At 33.2% G+C, this 18,242-nt stretch overlaps 1 protein-coding gene across 1 annotated transcript; it reads right to left on the bottom strand.

Annotated features, from left to right (window-relative positions):
- Positions 1-6,425: 6,425 nt before the first annotated feature.
- Positions 6,426-8,940, bottom strand: LOC131666710 (uncharacterized). The gene is made up of 3 exons (XM_058939568.1): positions 8,655-8,940; positions 8,024-8,180; positions 6,426-7,949 (listed from the first exon to the last, which is right to left on the bottom strand). The coding sequence occupies exons 1-3, from the start codon at positions 8,911-8,913 to the stop codon at positions 6,626-6,628; spliced, it is 1,740 nt and encodes a 579-aa protein (XP_058795551.1). The 5' UTR covers positions 8,914-8,940; the 3' UTR covers positions 6,426-6,625.
- Positions 8,941-18,242: the final 9,302 nt, after the last annotated feature.

Raw genomic sequence — 18,242 nt, 5'->3', positions numbered from 1 at the left:
ATTGTCATCTTGCCTTTTTCTATGCCATGATAAACCCGAAAACTACTTACGATATGAGTAAATAAGTCAGATTCGACGGCCTCATTATAACATGACAAGAAAACGGCACGGGAGATATAGTAAAAGAGAAAAAGAGATTGGGAGAACTTGCATGGAAAAAGAATAAAGAAACTGGTTTCTTTAATAAGGTAAAATATGAGTAATACATACGCCATAAATATCGGTGAGATAAGATTCACTTTGAACAAAAACGACACATCACTACTGGTGATAATTGGGGAATAAAGTATGTTTATATAAAATATTATCCTTTCCAGAATATTTTATAATGTTTATTTTACATTTTTAACTCGTGTCAATATTTCTTCATTATTGAATGGAATTTTAACTTGCAGCTAACGCTTATTACGCGCAGTTATTAAAAATGTAAAAAATTAAAAATTTTAATATACGTGAATGTATTTGCGTTAATAATACTTGATTTCTAATAAAGCAAAAGAAGCAGATTTCGAGAATACTATTTTATGTTGAAATATATTATATTCATTTATAGGTACTAGTTACAAAGTTGTAACAATTGTTCTAATATATGATTCTTTCCCAAATTATGCACTTGTACCTTCGAATAACTTTTTTCGTGGCAAATGCTTCCAGCACACTTTAATAACCGAATAGATGTGACTAAAATAGTAGTTCGACGGCTCATTATTTGGGTAAAGACAGCTTTACAAAAATTACTAAAAGTTTTTACCAGACAATGTCAATATAACGGTCGATTTCCGTTATTTTTTATAGTATACTTTAGTTTAAAATAAAGTTTCCTTTGTCTAAAAGATTGAGCTACGTAACAACTATTTTACATCTAAATAGAATACATATGGAACTTACTAAATTTATGAGTAAAAACAATTGAGTATATTGACAAAATTAATCTCAAAAATTGAAATAAAATCATACAGATCTTAAAATGATTGTTTTTGTTTTTTTTTTTTTTATAAAAAAGATATACACTAATTCTAATTTATAAATATATACAAGAAAAAGAAGTTTCATAGCCATCGATAATCAATAAAATACAATATCAGAAATATAAGAACAGAAAAATATTCAAATAATACAGTAATAAAGTTATGAATTTGGTATTTTAAATTTACATACTAATTTTCTTAAAAAACTTAATTTTTTAAAAATGCTGAAACGACTGGCCTGATTCGTTTCGTACTGATTCAAATTCTACATAATTTGATTCTAATGAATTTTTTAATTTCGATTATTTAGCATACATCTTCGATATGTATAATTTTATCAATTATTATTTTTCTGCAGAAATATCGTACACAGAATACTTTTGGTCGATTCTTTTTCTATAGAATTTTTCGTGGACAGTGTACATGTTCAATAGAATCTTATTAGAATAAAATTCATGCCGAATCGGTATCTGTACGAAACGAACTCCCTCCAACGATAGTTGACATTATAATTACCATACATCAATAATATCTTATAAAAAATTTTAAATAAGTTTTGCTCCATGATACGCATTTACTGAACAAAATAAAGGTAGTAAAATTAATTCCCTCCCTAGCTATTTTAAATGCAGTATATCTTAGTGGTGGAGTTTTGGTAAAATTTTGACTAATCGGTTCAAATTGACCTTGCCTTATTGCAATTTATTGAATTACAATAAATGAAATTAAGATGACAATAAATACATTCACGTCAGCATTAATATACAACATGTAATGCAATGAAAATAGATACAAAAAAAATTAATATTTATTGAATAATTAAGATATCACAAGTTGCTTAAAAATATTCAAGTCAACGCATCGACATATAGTATCAATATTTTTGATCGCGTCTTAAAATAAAAAAAGGTTAAATTTTATACGTGGAAAATGTAGAGATAATATTAGTTTACAAACTTTGTAAATTTATTGTAGAATAGTAAAAAAATTATAAAATATCATAGTTCCTAGTTAGAATTAAAAAGTTTAATGCCGAGATTGCGCATATTGCAGAATGTCTGCATAGAATATAATATTTCTGACGTTCTACCGGGCTAACTATGTTTTCTTTCATAGTATAATCTTTTCCACGCATTTTTACATTGTTCCTCTCAATATAATATGCGGATGTCATAGAATAATATCTCATTATCAACGAGGCTTATTGATCACCTCGAGTATCCTGGGCATATTAATTCTTCAATTTCCATTACCGAAAGTGTTGTGTTGCTTTTGAGAATATAAAAACAACCTTGTAATAAATTGCAAATAACTAAAACACGATATTCGATTTCTCAACATCGAATAAAAGTTAAGTAAATAATATTATCTTACTTAGACCTTTTACCTAATAATATAAGATCCGGGTTTAACAAACAGGCAGTGTCTCTAGTATTATAACGGCGCCATTAAATTCTAAACTAAAGTAACTACTTGCGCTTACCAGTGACTATATGTACCTCATTCAATTGTAAATAGTACACTGACAGTTAAATGAAACACAACGAAATCCATGAGAGAATTATGTTGATTGAATTTAAGAATATTTTTTTCTTTATTAAAATAAGTTCTTAGTAGCTAATAGTCTGCCTGAAGATTGCAAACGAAAATTTCGAGTTTTTCGCGAATTGCTTAACTAAATCTTCAGCTATAGCTTTTTTGTCAGTATAAATATTAGGATGACCTTTAAACAATATTTTCAAAACTTCCTCTGATAGTTCAGATTCATGGTTTTCGACTGCCTCTATTGTTTTATAGATAGACAGTCTTCAAATCGGTAGGTGTCGCGTAAAGTTCTTCTCTGATATATTTTCTGTAATAATGTGAATATCCGAAAAGATCGAGATTTTCACAATTATAAACGAACTCTAACATTTGCTTAGTGCCAAGAATCTATACATAAAACATTTACATTTTTTATAATTATGCATTTATCTTTATCGGATGATCTCAAATAATCAGCCATCAAGCCGCGTTTCAACATTACCATTTATTTGTGAAAATTGGAAAGTTTTCATTTTAACAGAACAAAAACCTAAAAAACAGATCTATCAAATTAAACAAACGCAAGCTAACAAGTAATAGACAAGAAATGTAAGAAGTTTCAACGTAAATCCATTTTTCTCAAATTCCGAAATTTAATCAAAATTTTTCAGCATACCTCATTTTCAAAATCTTTCTTTGTCTGATCCTTCAAAGAATGCTTAGTTCGCTCTCACATTAATAGATAAATTTGCTTGTCGTTGGAACAACTTCTCAATAACATTTCCAATAGATTATTTTTCCCAGGTAATCTGTTACAATAATAATGAACAGATTTCGTCCGGCAAAATATTGCCTGATTTCACTGTCTCTTTAATTCAATGGTCACTGAATATCACTTTCAATGGGCTTATAAATTTGGTTGATTAATGAATCAATTTTTTAAAGATTCATTGCTTCACTTAAAACATAATATACAAAATATCCCATCAATTATTCTAGACACACACTACATTGAAAGGAACTGGTGATCGCGCTTTTTTCGTATATATTTTTTTTCTCTAAAAATAAAATAGTTACTTACTCTTTGGAGTGCGCGCCTTATAATAGACATTGAATTCCATGATATCTCAACTTCAGGAAGTTAAGAATTTATTTACTAAATTTTGTAGATAACCTTATTTGCGTATTAGCAGACGCATTTCATTTAAAAATTAAAATATTACAATTTTATAAAATTTGTAAAATTCAAATTTGTTATCAATTCAACTAAGAGTTAATATATATTATCAAGCCATCTAGCTTCAGTTATAATTATCAACCAAGTCAAATTCATTGTAAAATTCTAATCTTTGTGGTAAATGACTCATAAATATTTTAAACATTCCTTTAATTTCTAAATCAATCTATACTAGGCATTTAGTAAAGAAAAGTGTACTCATCAAATTCAGAGAAGTTTAGGATAAAAAGTGAAGTGTCTAGCAACAAAATAAATAGAATGCTACAAATAAAAATACAATCTTGAATATAATAATTCTATATATTTTTAGAAGAGCTCGATAAGTCACTTGTTTTGAGATAGACTTATCTAATTTTGGTTGTCAAAAAACATTCACACAACTACGCGCTTTATTCGTAGTTTTTTTTCTACAACGTCAAAATAATCCACTCGGCATTTTCGACAGTTTAACCGCGATTGTATTTGAATTTCAATACAATAAAGATAAAGTAGAGCGAATTCCGTCTAGAAATTTCTAGAAATATTCATACAGCTAAATAGAGTTGGCAATGAGCAAAATTTGCAAACGAGACGAAAGATACGGTCATTCATTTTGATGCGGACTAATGTAAAAGATTAGTCGCCCTCCAAACTGAGTTCAATAATCGCGAACTGTAAATGTCACTGATACGCTTGAAAAATGAGTGGAAAACCAAGCGGTAGAGATAGCTGATCATGCTCTAATTTAACTCAAATCAAGCAGGTCAAGTGTCAGCTATCGCCTTATTTGTTTTTCTCTTAGTTTATCTTCAGGCTTTTATAATAAAGTTGAATATTTAGACATAATATAGTTTTTTTTAAATTATAATACTAGTTATTTATAAATTTATAAGAATTTTAGCACCATTCAAATGTAATGTTTTGCTTTGAATCTTTTATCATCACTTTTTTCACACCGATTATTGTGGCATAAATATTTTCTGGAATTTATATTTTCCACGTATATATTATAACAATAACATTTTCTAAAGCAGGGGTAGATATAATTTCATAGTTGAATACAAATATTCGTTGCATAATCATAGAATGCGAATCATTTCACCATAACTATTACCACACTGATGCACTTAACACTGTATCAAAATTTTTTAGTACATCTTTCCTCATTTTACCTTAACTCTTTTCAAATACCTAAAATCTTACAATCTTACCATTCTGTAAAATCACTGTTTGGAACTGAAAATAATCAAATAAACAATATTTAAAACGGAATATAACGTATATCAATTCACACACGTACACCTGAAGTTTAAAATTGTCGTGAGGAGAGGGGCACTAAAGGAAAGCGGTAGTAACACGAACGATTTTGTTTTTAAACATCATTATACTTTGATGAAAAGTAATAAACTCTTAGAAAACCATTATGTATTATAAGTACAAGAAAATAAATTACTAAGTTGTACATACAACTATTTGTTATTGTCATGTTAGTGTACACAGTAATACGAATCGTATGAGATGCAAATTTAAATGAAAACAAAAATTTTAAATTGTGCATAATATGTACTCAAAATCAACAAGGAATTTTTTTTTTCTTTTCTTTATATCTTGGATTATGGTATTATTTATTTATGTAGGTTACCAAATACGACTGGGAGCTTCCTGCGCACGATGGGGGCAGACACGGCAGTGTTTAGAAAGGTAGATGGCATTTGGAAGGACTGATCCACCACTGGTCTGGTAAGGACAGGAGACGTGTGACTGACACTCCTACTTATTGGGGTGGTGCTAGCCTTGGTAAATTCACCCAAGCGCTCTAGTTCATTTATGGTACTCAGTATGGTCGCCTTGAGTGTCTGAGTTGAGTCAATTATAGCCCCTCTATGTGAGGCAGTCAATCTGTTTATATCCCTCCTCATGACTTCAGTGAAGTCTCTCAACCCCTCCTGATATGACTTTATGCTCTATATTAGCTCAGTCATCTTGGTGCTGATGGTTTCCATCAGAGCGCCTCTGTGTGCTTTCGGATAAGTAAATTCATATGGGAGGGCGAGGGATTCTGCTGCCTCAGGATCTCCATTGAGTGCTTGTCTGAATCGGGCAGTGGCCAAGTGATTGGAGGCTATCATGAAGTCCTTCATGGCGTCTGCGTTGGACTTGTCCCGGGGATAGTACTTCATAAAGTGATTGGCAGATAGTCCGGGAGGAGGGGTGGTGAGCCCCGACCAGCTGTCGGCATACCATAAACCCAGCTGGAGTGCAAAGTCAGGGGGAGGGGTAGTTGTCTCTCTCTTCAGGTATCGGAGCATCTCCTCGCTCATTGTGTACCCCCTTAAGGGTTGGGGGAGAGAGCGGGAATCGGCCCCCACCGAGTCCACTGTCACCAGAGAGTCCTTGGATATTAGGGCTTGCAACCCTCTATCCTCTATCTCCCTCAGTGCTTCTTCCATTGGGTCCTCTTGGTGCATGCTGTCCTTCTTGGTTTTCCCTTTGGTGGTCTTGGTATGGCTTGCTGAGTCTCTTGTCGGAGGGGCTGATGTGACCACCCTAGGAGAATTGGTTGCCCTGGCGGACCTCCTAATGCTGGATTTCTAGATATACACAAATAATAATTTAGCTTTAAAATAATCATTAAAAATAATTTATTGATTATTGAAACGTGAAAATACTTCAGAGCATATAATTTTTTTAAATTATTAAAGATTTATTTCATTCAATTCAAGACTATACAAAGATGAATGACATTCATAAATAATAAGAAAAAACATTCGTATCTCGGGCTGAATTTCAGGTGAGCCCTTCTTCTTAGATGACTGTTTTATAATTTATACTTCTTTGCTTAATTGTTTTTATAACAAAAATTCTTTTATATAGGCAAACGAAAATATTAATATGTACATGTTTATTTACATACAAGCTAATAAAAATTTTGTATTTCGAGAGTTTGATTACTTAAATTGATAATTCCGCAAATAATTACACTTATATCATCTACATACGGTACCATGTCAAAAGGGATAGGTGATTGAAAAATTTTGAACATTTTGAATCTCCTATAAGCATTCTCTATGTGCGTTTCAATTATTGCTTTTGAATGAACTTTGAGAACAGCTTCTGGGCAAAAAGGCTTTTCTTTCCGTTTTTTAATACTTTCGATAAAAACTCTATTGCATGCCTCTTCCATGAAAAAGCCATCAGTCATTATTGCATCTCGACTAGGAACTAATACTTTGGAAATATAAGTCTCATCAGTAATCGTTTCATTTGAAGTACGCCCATGAATAGCTGTGCTTACATAAGTAATTAAGCCGGTCTTAGCAAAACCTAGTAAAATTTTCAAATATGCAGACTTATCATTGATCAAAACATATGGTAGTCGACATTCAGGGCACATTAATTTTTCAATTTCAATTTCAATACAGTCTAAAACAGTAACAGTTTTTTTAAAACTATCTACGGACTCTGGCATTATTTTCATGATCTCATCTTTCGTTGGCCAGTATATTGCACTTCTTAGAATAACTTTCAAAATCGGTATTGTTGAATAAAACACTTTCTTACAAGTTTGCTCATTAAGATAAAACAAACTACCAAGAGAAAGGAAACTAAAGTTCAAACGAAATTTTATAAAACAAAGTATTATCCTCTCTGTCAGTTTCAGTTCATGATTATCTGAAAAATCTTTTTCACATATGGTCATAGCTTTCTCCAGATCATTTAATAATTGAGTATCGATTCCAGTGTAAAAATGTAATTGATAATCATTTTTAATCAGTGAATTGATTGTTGTTTTATAATATCTCCTCGCTGTAAGATAAAATTCTTCTCCTACTTTCAATGCAACATCTTTCATTGCAAAATTGATCTCATTATTTTTTATCATTTCATAAACCCTTTCATTCAATTCAACTAATACTTTAGCAGCACGAATTTCTGGACTATCAAAAGGGTTTTTTGATTCAATCTTCTTACACTTGCACACAATATTTGAATAGTTGTGATCTAAATTTGGTTTCACTAAATTAACCTCTTGTTCAACCACAATTGGCTTTTTTTTCTTAGTTGCTTCATTAATATTTGATTTTGGAGCATTAACAATATTTTGACTCCTATTTTCAGTTTCATTATCAACTATTTTCTGTTTTTCTGTTGCATCTACTTTGAAATCACTATTTGCTTTTGAAATTATTTTAGTATTTTTATTTTGTACTTTTTCCTTCATAGCCATTAACATATCATACCTACAATAAAATAATATATGTTATGCAGTCTATGTATTCTGTAAATCAAATTTGGAATTAATTATGCAACAAACCTTGGATCCTCTCTTTGTAGTCTTTTAGCAGCCCTTTCAGCCCTTTCTTCTGCTCTTTTCAACTGTTCAGGAGTTAATTTCTTGGTGGATGGTTTTGAAGGTAAATTTTGTGATGGTACTGCTATAGACTTCAATCTTTTAAGTTTTCTGTCCCATCCTAATAACATAAAAGGAGAAAATAATTTTATTTAAATTTTGTATATGAACTTATATTTGTTTCAGATTAATTGCCTATATATATATATATATATATATATATATATATATATATATATATATATATATATATATATATATATATATATATATATATATATATATATACATACACATATACATATACATATATATATATATTTCTTGAAAACAAATAAAAAATGACACTCATCTATATAATTTTTATGAATAATAATTTTTTCAATAAAACAACAAAAAATTAATTTGTTATTTATTGTATTTCTTGTAAATAAGTATGTTTTTTTACAACAAAAATATAGACATGTAGTATAAGTATATCAATAATGAATAAAGGAAAGAAATAAAAATATAAACAGAAAGATTATAACCTAATGTATATTAGGTTATAATCTGGTAATTAGTTGAACATTTTTATGATATTTTCAATACTTACGTGGTATGAAATCCGTAGATAAAAAATGGTCATTGCATACAACTGTATAATTATTAATATTTCTTTTAAGTTGACAAACTTTTATCCATTTTTTTCGTAGCGTAACATCCCGTGGAAATCGGTGCAATGACTCTGCACTGTTTCTCTTAGTACACTGTGGAACACTACAATATCTTTTCAGTCTTTTTTTCTTTTCCGTTTCTTTTTGCCCGGCTTCATTTTTCTCAGATTTCTCTTCTAAATTTTCCGATTTTTCCATGCTAATGTTTACTTCGTACTCTCTAGAAGTCAGTGTTCGGATTCGATCTTTTATATCGATAAAGAAATTTCGATATAGCTACGATTCGAGCAACAACTTGAATTGTAGTTACGTATTATGCGGTCTGAATGTTTTAGCGGTATAACTTAGCTTTATATGAAATTTTCCCGCTCTTACTCTGAATCAGAGCTCCGAGTTACTATTTAATAAATATATAATTTTTTACATGGTGTTTGTAAAATTTCAAAATTTGAACAATTTACTACCCATTCATTTTCATTTTATTATAATAAACAATGATTAGTATGCTATTGCTTTTATATCAAAAATATAAAATTTATTCCAAATTATTTATAATTATAAATGATTATTATCACACACTAATTTTTTCCTCTACATTACGCTTATTTTTATGGAAACGTGAACACATCTTTAATAAATAACTGACATGTAATAATGATGTCCATACGAAGAATTCTAATTTAATTTATAAAGTATTTCAGTATATTATCAGAATACTAAGGAACTAGAAAGTTATATAGCTAGTAGTTACAATTTACAATACGACCTGAACTCACTTCTCGTAGCCATACCATATCAAAATTTCTTTTCGTTACAATAAGGATCGAATCCGAACACAGCTTTCATGATCCATTCAAAATGTCACGCTTGCGGTTCTCCAACCATCAATCGTCATATTAATTTGTTGCAACATTAGACTACAGATACTACAGGTCTTTAATGTTAACATTTAAATTCAGATTTTTTTGGGAAAATCAATAAACAAATTATACAATTACATAGTTCATCAAATAAGATAGAACTTTTTCTGGTGCTAGGATTCACAACATATATTGTTTTTTAAAGGATTAGTTGTAGACAAACTAACATATGACAGGGTAAAAAGTTGTAGTTTATTTAATGAACTATCTAATTGTATAAATCGCTTATATTAACCCAGATAACATCGTGGTGGCACGTTACCGTCAGAATGCAAGCACGGCATGACTTTCATGCCGGCACAATGACGGCCAAGTACATACATCCGCATCGGGACAGCATTATGCGAGCACACCGTGGAAGTCACGGCGTGCGTCTATAATACCAGCATTGTGCCAGCGTAGATGAATAATATAATTTTTCGCGGCGTGCACGAAAAAAATTATTTCTAACACATATAAATCAATAAAATTCAGTTAAAAGAAGACATAGATTTAAGTAAGAATGATGTTACTCCAAAATTGTTTTTTGGGTTGCCTGATAAAGTAAAGAATCTTATTAGAAATTACAAAAGAATAGACAAACTTTATGGTATGTATATTTTAACTTTAACATTTTATGTATATTAATATGTATATTAAACTTTAATATTTTATGAATGATTATAATAAAAAATTTTTTATATGTGTAATTATTTCTTTTAGATTGGCAGGAAAAATGTCTAAACATGAGTGCAATAGGTGAAAGAAAGAATCTCATTTATGCTTTACCAACAAGTGGTGGTAAAACTCTTGTGGCAGAAATATTAATGCTTAAAGAAATTGTGTGTAGAAAGAAAAATGCAATGTTTATTCTTCCATTTGTAGCATTAGTCCAAAAAAAAGTAAAAATTTCTACAGTTTGTTCAATTATCTATATGCATGTCTTTATATAGTATATTTATTTTAGATTCAATCAATGACACCTTTTGCCTTAGAACTCAATTTTCTCATTGAAGAATATGCAGCGTAAAAAGGTCATTACCCACCAAGGAAAAGAAGAAAAAAAAATTCGTTATACATGTGTACAATAGAAAAAGCACAAACAATTATAAATTATTTTATTGAACTGAATCGACTAGATGAGGTGAGTCAAATTAATTTTTAATAATTTTTTCTATTACTATACTTAAGATGTCTTATGTCTTTCAGTTGGGAATTATTGTAGTTGATGAGTTACACTTATTAGGAGAAAACGATAGAAGAGGAGCTACTTTGGTATGTTTATTAACAAAAGTAATATTCTCTGAACGTAAGAGTTGTATCAATATTTTTGAACAGATATTGCATTTTATCAATTTTAAAAATTTTATCTTTACAAAACTTAAGTTATATATTATTTTTAAACAGGAAATATTTAAATAATTGGGATGAGTGCAACAATTGGCAATTTAAGAGAGATAGCTAGGTTTTTAAATGCAGACAAAATTTCAGACCAATTGAGATCAAAGAGTATGTACAATGTGAAAATTCTAAGTGGCTCATCGATAAAAGAGAAGAAAACATGTTTACTAGAGAGAAAAGAATTAATTATCAGGTATACTATTTTACATGAATTGTGATTTGTTTTTGAGACTTACATCAACATCTGCTGATTTGTTGTCATAGTCAAAACTAAAATTGCTACTGTTATTTACAATATTGTCATTGTAAATAACAGTATTTCATGTGCTAGTATTGAATGCACCAGTGTGCAAAACCATATTTACTTTCTTATCGTGATTATAGAATTTCAACAGATGTGATTTATTATTGCAATGAGCAGCAAAACTATATATAAATAGTAAACATGGTTTTACAAACTCGTGCCTTAAATATTAACACATTCAATACTGATATTGCAAATAACAGTAGTAATATTGGTTGTGATTATAAAGATGAATTACCAGATTTTGTTACTATTATGAAAACCAAACTACAATGCATGATAAAAAAGTAACTTACAATAATATTACTTATGAGATCTTGTTGCTTATAGAGTAACACCGTAGTATATGATTGCTATAATAATTAAGCTATGATAACTTTATCAACATTATAAATCACTTTATTGTCGTGGATTGTGTTTTGTTTTTGATACAAACACTAACATCTGGTAATTCGTTGTTTGTAATCACAAATAATATTTCTACTTTTATTTACAATGACAGTCTTGAATGTACTAGTCTTCAATGCACAAGTTTACAAAACCATATGTACTTTTTCACCATGATTGTAGCAAAACTATATCAAACTTTGATTAGCCTGAGTATGCACTTAATTATGAAAAATCTAAACTATAGAAAAACAATTTCATTTTTTACCTTATTTTATACTTGCTTATTTTATAAACTATTTTGTACTATTTAATTATTCGATACAAAGACTAATATTTCATATATCACAGTTATCACAATTTAAATAATTATTTTATCCTCTAGTACAATTTTTAAGAAAAATGTTAATAATCTTTATATTTACTTACTTTTATTTCAACTGCGACTCCACTACACAGGGAACACTCTCACAATAATTTTACGGTTTAATATCAGTCACAATTAGTATTTTTAATTACTTTCAAAGCAATCACAATTACTGGTAAAAACGTTAAACGTTTTAAGAGAACGATTTTCAAAAAAAGCGTTATTAATCGATGACGATCGAACGTATATGTATTGATATTCAAATTTGTATTTTGTATACAATAAAAGAAATTATAACATAGAAATAAAGACAGAGATATATATTTAATATATTTTTATTGTCAAATAAATTATTTATTTTATTAAAAATACATAAACATGGAAAAATAATCAACCCACGTCGTAATGCCTATTCGAATTTTATTTTTTTGCGTGACCGCAGAATGACAGCATTCTGACGGCACGGCGTGCGGCGCTTTTCGTGACGAGCACGCGCATGCCGAAGTAAAGTAAAGTAAAGTAAAGTAACCGTGCCGGCACGCTATGTTATCTGGGTATAATATTCTTAAAACTGTAAGATCCAGCAACAGTCGATAAGCGTAGAATAATACCTTACAGTCGGCAAAGTAGAAAACTCAATTGAGTAGTGTTACCTTTGAAATAATACGCCAACTTTTGAAAATCCGTGAACAGAATAGCAACTATTTATTCCGCAGTAAAATTGATTGATATGAAAAAACTGACTACTCTGTAAAATTACTATAAACGTTGAATTCAGCCTAACGACCTTGAATTACGTCTTCAAAAAAAAACCAACGACAATACATATTTAAGTATCGGCAACCTTGACTAAGAGAGAATAAAATGCGTGAGAATGTTAGGCAGGAAGGGATTGTATTGTCTACTATCGTGCTTAGCAAACAAATACGAGGAGGCGCACGACGCGAGAGCGATGAACAGGAAAAATGAAAGGCACAGCGGTTTAATCGATTCAACCTTCTGCTAGACAAGAGCAATAAGGAGCGCGCGCGAAGGATAGAAGGAGAGGCCCAAGCGGAAATTAATTATGTTTGTCCGATTTCGGGTGGGGGAGAGATGATATCGAAATAGAAATGTAAAAAAAAGAACGCGTCGCTCCGCCCACGCGCTAAAAGCCGCACGCGCGATCCGATGTGTGCAAATCAGCTGGGCATTCGAGTATCAACGCAGTGCTTTTCGCGTTCCCTTTAAAACTTTCATTTTTTTTTATTCTTTCGTTTCGTCTGATTTTACTTTGGAAACCGAAGTCGAACTAGTTTCTGACGATCAAATTTTCAATTTGTGTCAGTAAAGGATCGAATTACGCGGTGTATAAATAATTGACAAACTGTTAGTATCAAATATTATCTTTTCGTGAATATATTTTACGAGGTAAAAAGAAGCTCTAGGAGCATCGTGTATTTCTAATTGCATGTATTGCGAATGCATATCAATACTGAATATTTCCATACGCGAAGCTGTTTTGCATTGTGTCGCGTGTAAACGTCCGATCGGCATCCGTACCACAGGTCGCTGCCGCGACCCTTGACTTCGTATCTTCGTATTTGCTTTTTTCCAAATTGGAAAAATTGTATATTGCAAAGAAACGATCAAAGTTCAATGTAATTCAAGCTCAACGATGTAAATCTGTGAAAACTCTTAAATAATTTTATTACACATTGTTTGTCACAAATTTGTCTCGTGCGATCCGATACGCTGAGAATTTACTTTGACAAAAATGATAGTATTTTTTGAAACGAGGAGTTTGACAAAACTAAGGACACACCAGAAACATTTGGAAATGTGGAAAGCGTGTAATCAACAAAGAATAGAGTATAATTGGGCATTCAGCCGTTGATTGTCCTCTCGCGGTAAAGCCATAATTTTCAATTTTGAAAAGCGCACAGTAACAAGATTGCTCTTTGGCCGCAATTATACAAAGAGCCAAACAGCAGTTACCAGTCCGTGGTTATTGGGTTCCCATTGAGGCGAGGAGAGCCGCACAAGTCGAGACCTGCGCACGGGGCTTATACCTGCGCGGAGAGAGCGCCGAAGGTGCGCGCGCCGCCGAGATTAACAACACTTTACTACCTGCTTCCGCGCATCGCACCGCGCTTCTGCGAGAGAGCGCAAACAGGATTAACACATGTTGTTTTGATCGCTGGTACGGACGAGCTTACTCCGTCCCTCCTCCCGCCCGCAGCCCCGAGCACACACACACACACACACGCAAACAGTTACCTGCGTGCGCGCATCCACCAAATACCTTGACGACACAAAGCATCGAGGATGAGTCAGACTGCTACTGAGGCTGTTTGTTTCCGTTATCGGCTCTCTTTTCTCCTCGAGACTCGAGCAAACATCTTTTCACTCTCTGTTCCTCCGCGACAGTGGGACGAGCGCGTAAGAGCGCCGATGAGAGGTAATCGAGAGGCTTTCCGACTAAAAGAGAGATTTCTCGGAAGGGCCTGGATGGGCAAAACCCTAAAATTAAGATTAGGCACTTGGGAGGCGGCATTGCGTGATTTTTGGCAATGAACGTGTAGGTTTTCCCGTCCTCGGCATCTATACCTCTACGTATCAACTCGAAATAATTTAACGATATTACAGTTGTTTATTCCATTACTGTTCTTCTGCTCGACCGAACGCTTATATATTTTTCTGCGTACGAACTATCATTATTGATACGAGTGGTAAATGTTTGTTATTTTGTTGTAACCAACTGATAGAGCTTGTGCATATTCAAGTATAGTTCGGATCGAAAAATCCTATAGCATTTAGTCATTGAAAAACTATAATGCTGTGTCACAACGTAAGAAGCACTCGAAAGAAATAAAAGACTTTGCGGATAAGAACTACAAAAAGCCGATTAATGGTTTTTAAAAGAAGTTTTTCAATTTCGGTAATTTTTTATTTCAAATAAAGCATTAAGCAAAAGCCATGTTTCTTCTTTAATATGAGATTAACATTTTCTTGGAATCCCTTTTTTTATTGAAACGATAAAAGTTGAAGTGCTTTTAAAGAAATATTGATAATAAAGTAGGTAAAATTGGAGTAGCTCGTAATTGTGTGTCTATATGATAGTGTAAGGCGGAGAAAATTGGGTCGTCCCCAATGGAGACTATAGTGTGTATAGTTTCCAAGGTGGTCCTATAGAGTGTAAAAGACGGAGAGTGGCGCCGAAAACTACCGCGCCGTAGTGGAAAACGTGGGTGTGAGCGAGAGTAGAGTTTCCAATCTCAAATTTGTGGGCCTTGCGGCCCGTTTACCGTCAATCCGGAGAGAGACCCGACTGCGTGACGACATACTACGTCCGTTACCGTGAAGAGGGTATCCTTTGCGATACTTTTAAGCAACGTAAATAAATACGCCTACACTCTTTTATGTAAGCGTCTATCTTCGTTGACTGAAATTATATTTGCTTTAGTTACGAATAATCATTCGTCTTATTATTAAAATGCATATTTGTTTAATTGCAAAAATAGAAAATTAACACTTGTATTTTGGTTAATTACAAACGTTGGTAAACGGGATTACAGCGGAACTACAAAGTTATCTTCGATCACGTGTTTAATTGAATTGACAACGGTTTAAAAAAAATGTTTATTTTCCGCAAAGTACACGCGTGAGAGTAATTAAAGAGAAAGCAAGTAATTAATTGATTACTTTTAGTTGTGAAGTACAGTTAACTGCGCCAAAAATCTATTTTTATATAGGAATGAAAATTTCATCGATATATCATTTTCATACCTTTACTGAATTAAAGATTCCATTGAACGTTACTGACGTTGTTAAAAAGACAATCATTCTATCCTGCACGCAATCAAATAAACCTATTGAATAAATGGCAAACAATCAATGCGTAATTGGCTAAAACAATGTAACGTGCAGACAATCGATCGAGAAAAGAAAATATATGGTAAAACGTCAGAGCCCTAGCTTGCGCGCGATCTGCGTCGTGTAACATGCAGCAGCCATGCGGCGGCATGTATAGATCGGGGCCATGGGTGTGACACTCCACTCTTGCAGGGCATTGTTGCGTATACGAATGTGACATGCACGCGCGCCGGAGGTTAAGTGCTCCTTCCTGCGATAAGATCGCCAGGAAACGATACGCACGTTCTCTTTCTCTCTCTTTCTCGTCGCCACAGAGAGAGAGAGAGAGAGATAGTTATGCGACTGCCGCTATTGCAGCTCAAGGTCGCCGCTAATACATGCCAACGCGCTACTCTGATTCTTTGATTTTTGTCTTTTCAGCGATCCCTGAATTTTGTTGCTACTCTGCATGCTAGTGATACACACTCCAATCGTAAACCGATTTTGAATAATTTCACTCGAACTCATTGCCGTTTACGTCGAAATAACAATTTTTAAGCAAATCAAGTCAATGTGATGCAACATGCATTCAATCATTTGTAAGAGTTCGGACTTTTCCTCTTTTCTTTTTTACAAATATACAAGTCAAGTGTTTCAATTAAAACAAACACTCAAAGTATTTCAGCTCTACTAAGTCGTGCTCTCGCATGAAAGTCATTTGTTAGAAAATGGAACTGGTAATTGTCAAAGATGAAAGCGGTCACACCTACACGCCTGAATATATATGTATACTCGTAACGCAACAGCGGCAAGTGTAACTTCAATATAGTCAAGTATTTGTTCATTCGCCCGGAAGAGCTAATCACATTATTCATTATTGATGACGCAATAAAGTTGAAATATTAAAGAACAAAAGAAATCGGAAAGAAACTAATCAGTCAATCGATAAGTATTAACCAGAAAGTTGGTCAATTATATAAAAGAAAAGAACAGCAATTGTGCAGAAGCGTTTTGCATAGCGTCAGTATCTCATTGCTCAGCGTTCTAATCTATAAAGCTCTCCCACACGCCTGCAGAGCCAGCAAGCGCGCATACATATATAGGTATACGCTGAAGGAAGAGCAACTCAACTCCTCACGGCGGCCCCCAGCTGGAGGCTCGACGTTTTACGTAGGTGTGTTAGCCGCTGCCGCCGCGTGAAAGAGAGAAGGAGGAAGAACGGTCCAAGTAGAAAAAAAAGGACAAACAATAAATGAGCCGCGCGCTCTCGGGGAACCGAATAGATACGCAAAGAGAGAGAAAGATGCAAATGAGGAGCCCCGGAGTTTAACACGCAGATTGACGGAGCTCGAGACGAAGCTGAATGGGTATAAGGAAGAGAGAGAGAGAGAAAGTGTCAAAGTAAAAAGGAAATGAGGTACTAGATGCTAATGTAATATTGCGAAAAAAAGAAAAAACTTCGTTGAAGAAACTGGCTGTGCCAATTCGTTATCCGAAAAAAGATTTTCGAAATTGCACCGCCGCCAACTTCATCAATAAAGAAAACCTCTTTTCAGAACATTATTTATCTGCGTGTATGCATAAAATATGAAGTTTTGGAGCAACGCACGCAGGGAAAAATAAAGCGAGATAAGTGAAACTACACGAGAGCAATCAAGCGTTAATGCAAATCTTGAGAGCCATGAGTTTCGTAACGCTCACGCATAAACAATACTAAGAAAAGTAATAAAAAAAACTTCAATTAATATACCGCCGTGCCGGTATTGTTTACTTAGATACGCAGAGGCGCGCGCTACGACAAATAAGTAGATAGATAAGAGCGAAGAAGAGATCAATTTGCCATACTCCGCGAGGAAAAGAAAATCAGCGGCCCAGTGAGAGTTTAAACGTGACAACAGAGTACCGTACAAAAAACGAGGAGTAAAAAGGCGAAGCGAGAAAAGCAACGGCGAAAAACAATAAGATAAAGGCGGCAGCAGCAGCAGCAGCAGCAGCAGCGCACAGTCGAGAAAGAGCTCAGCTCGAGCAAAATAAAGAGCGCGCGTATATTATACGGGGAAAACCCACGACGGCGGGCTATGCACAAATACACGTCCAGGCGTGCGCGCGTACAAGTGGGTGCCTGGCTAAGCGAGAAAGAGAGAGAGAGAGAGAGAGAGAGATAGTCAGTGTCGGCGCCGACAGCAAGTAAGCAAGTTTCAAACTCAGTGGGAGTGCGCGAGCGCAGTGGCTCGACCAATAGCACCGCGAGACTGACGACACCGCGGGCCAATCGCAGCTGATCTGCGTGACGCCACTTTTATTTTTAGCAGTGCCGTGAGTCACGAGATATAAG

Source organism: Phymastichus coffea, unplaced genomic scaffold (assembly GCF_024137745.1).
Source record: "Phymastichus coffea isolate CEN01 unplaced genomic scaffold, Cenicafe_Pcof_1.1 PCOF00060, whole genome shotgun sequence".
Lineage (NCBI taxonomy): Eukaryota > Metazoa > Arthropoda > Insecta > Hymenoptera > Eulophidae > Phymastichus > Phymastichus coffea.
This window is presented reverse-complemented; position numbering and strand designations above follow the sequence as displayed.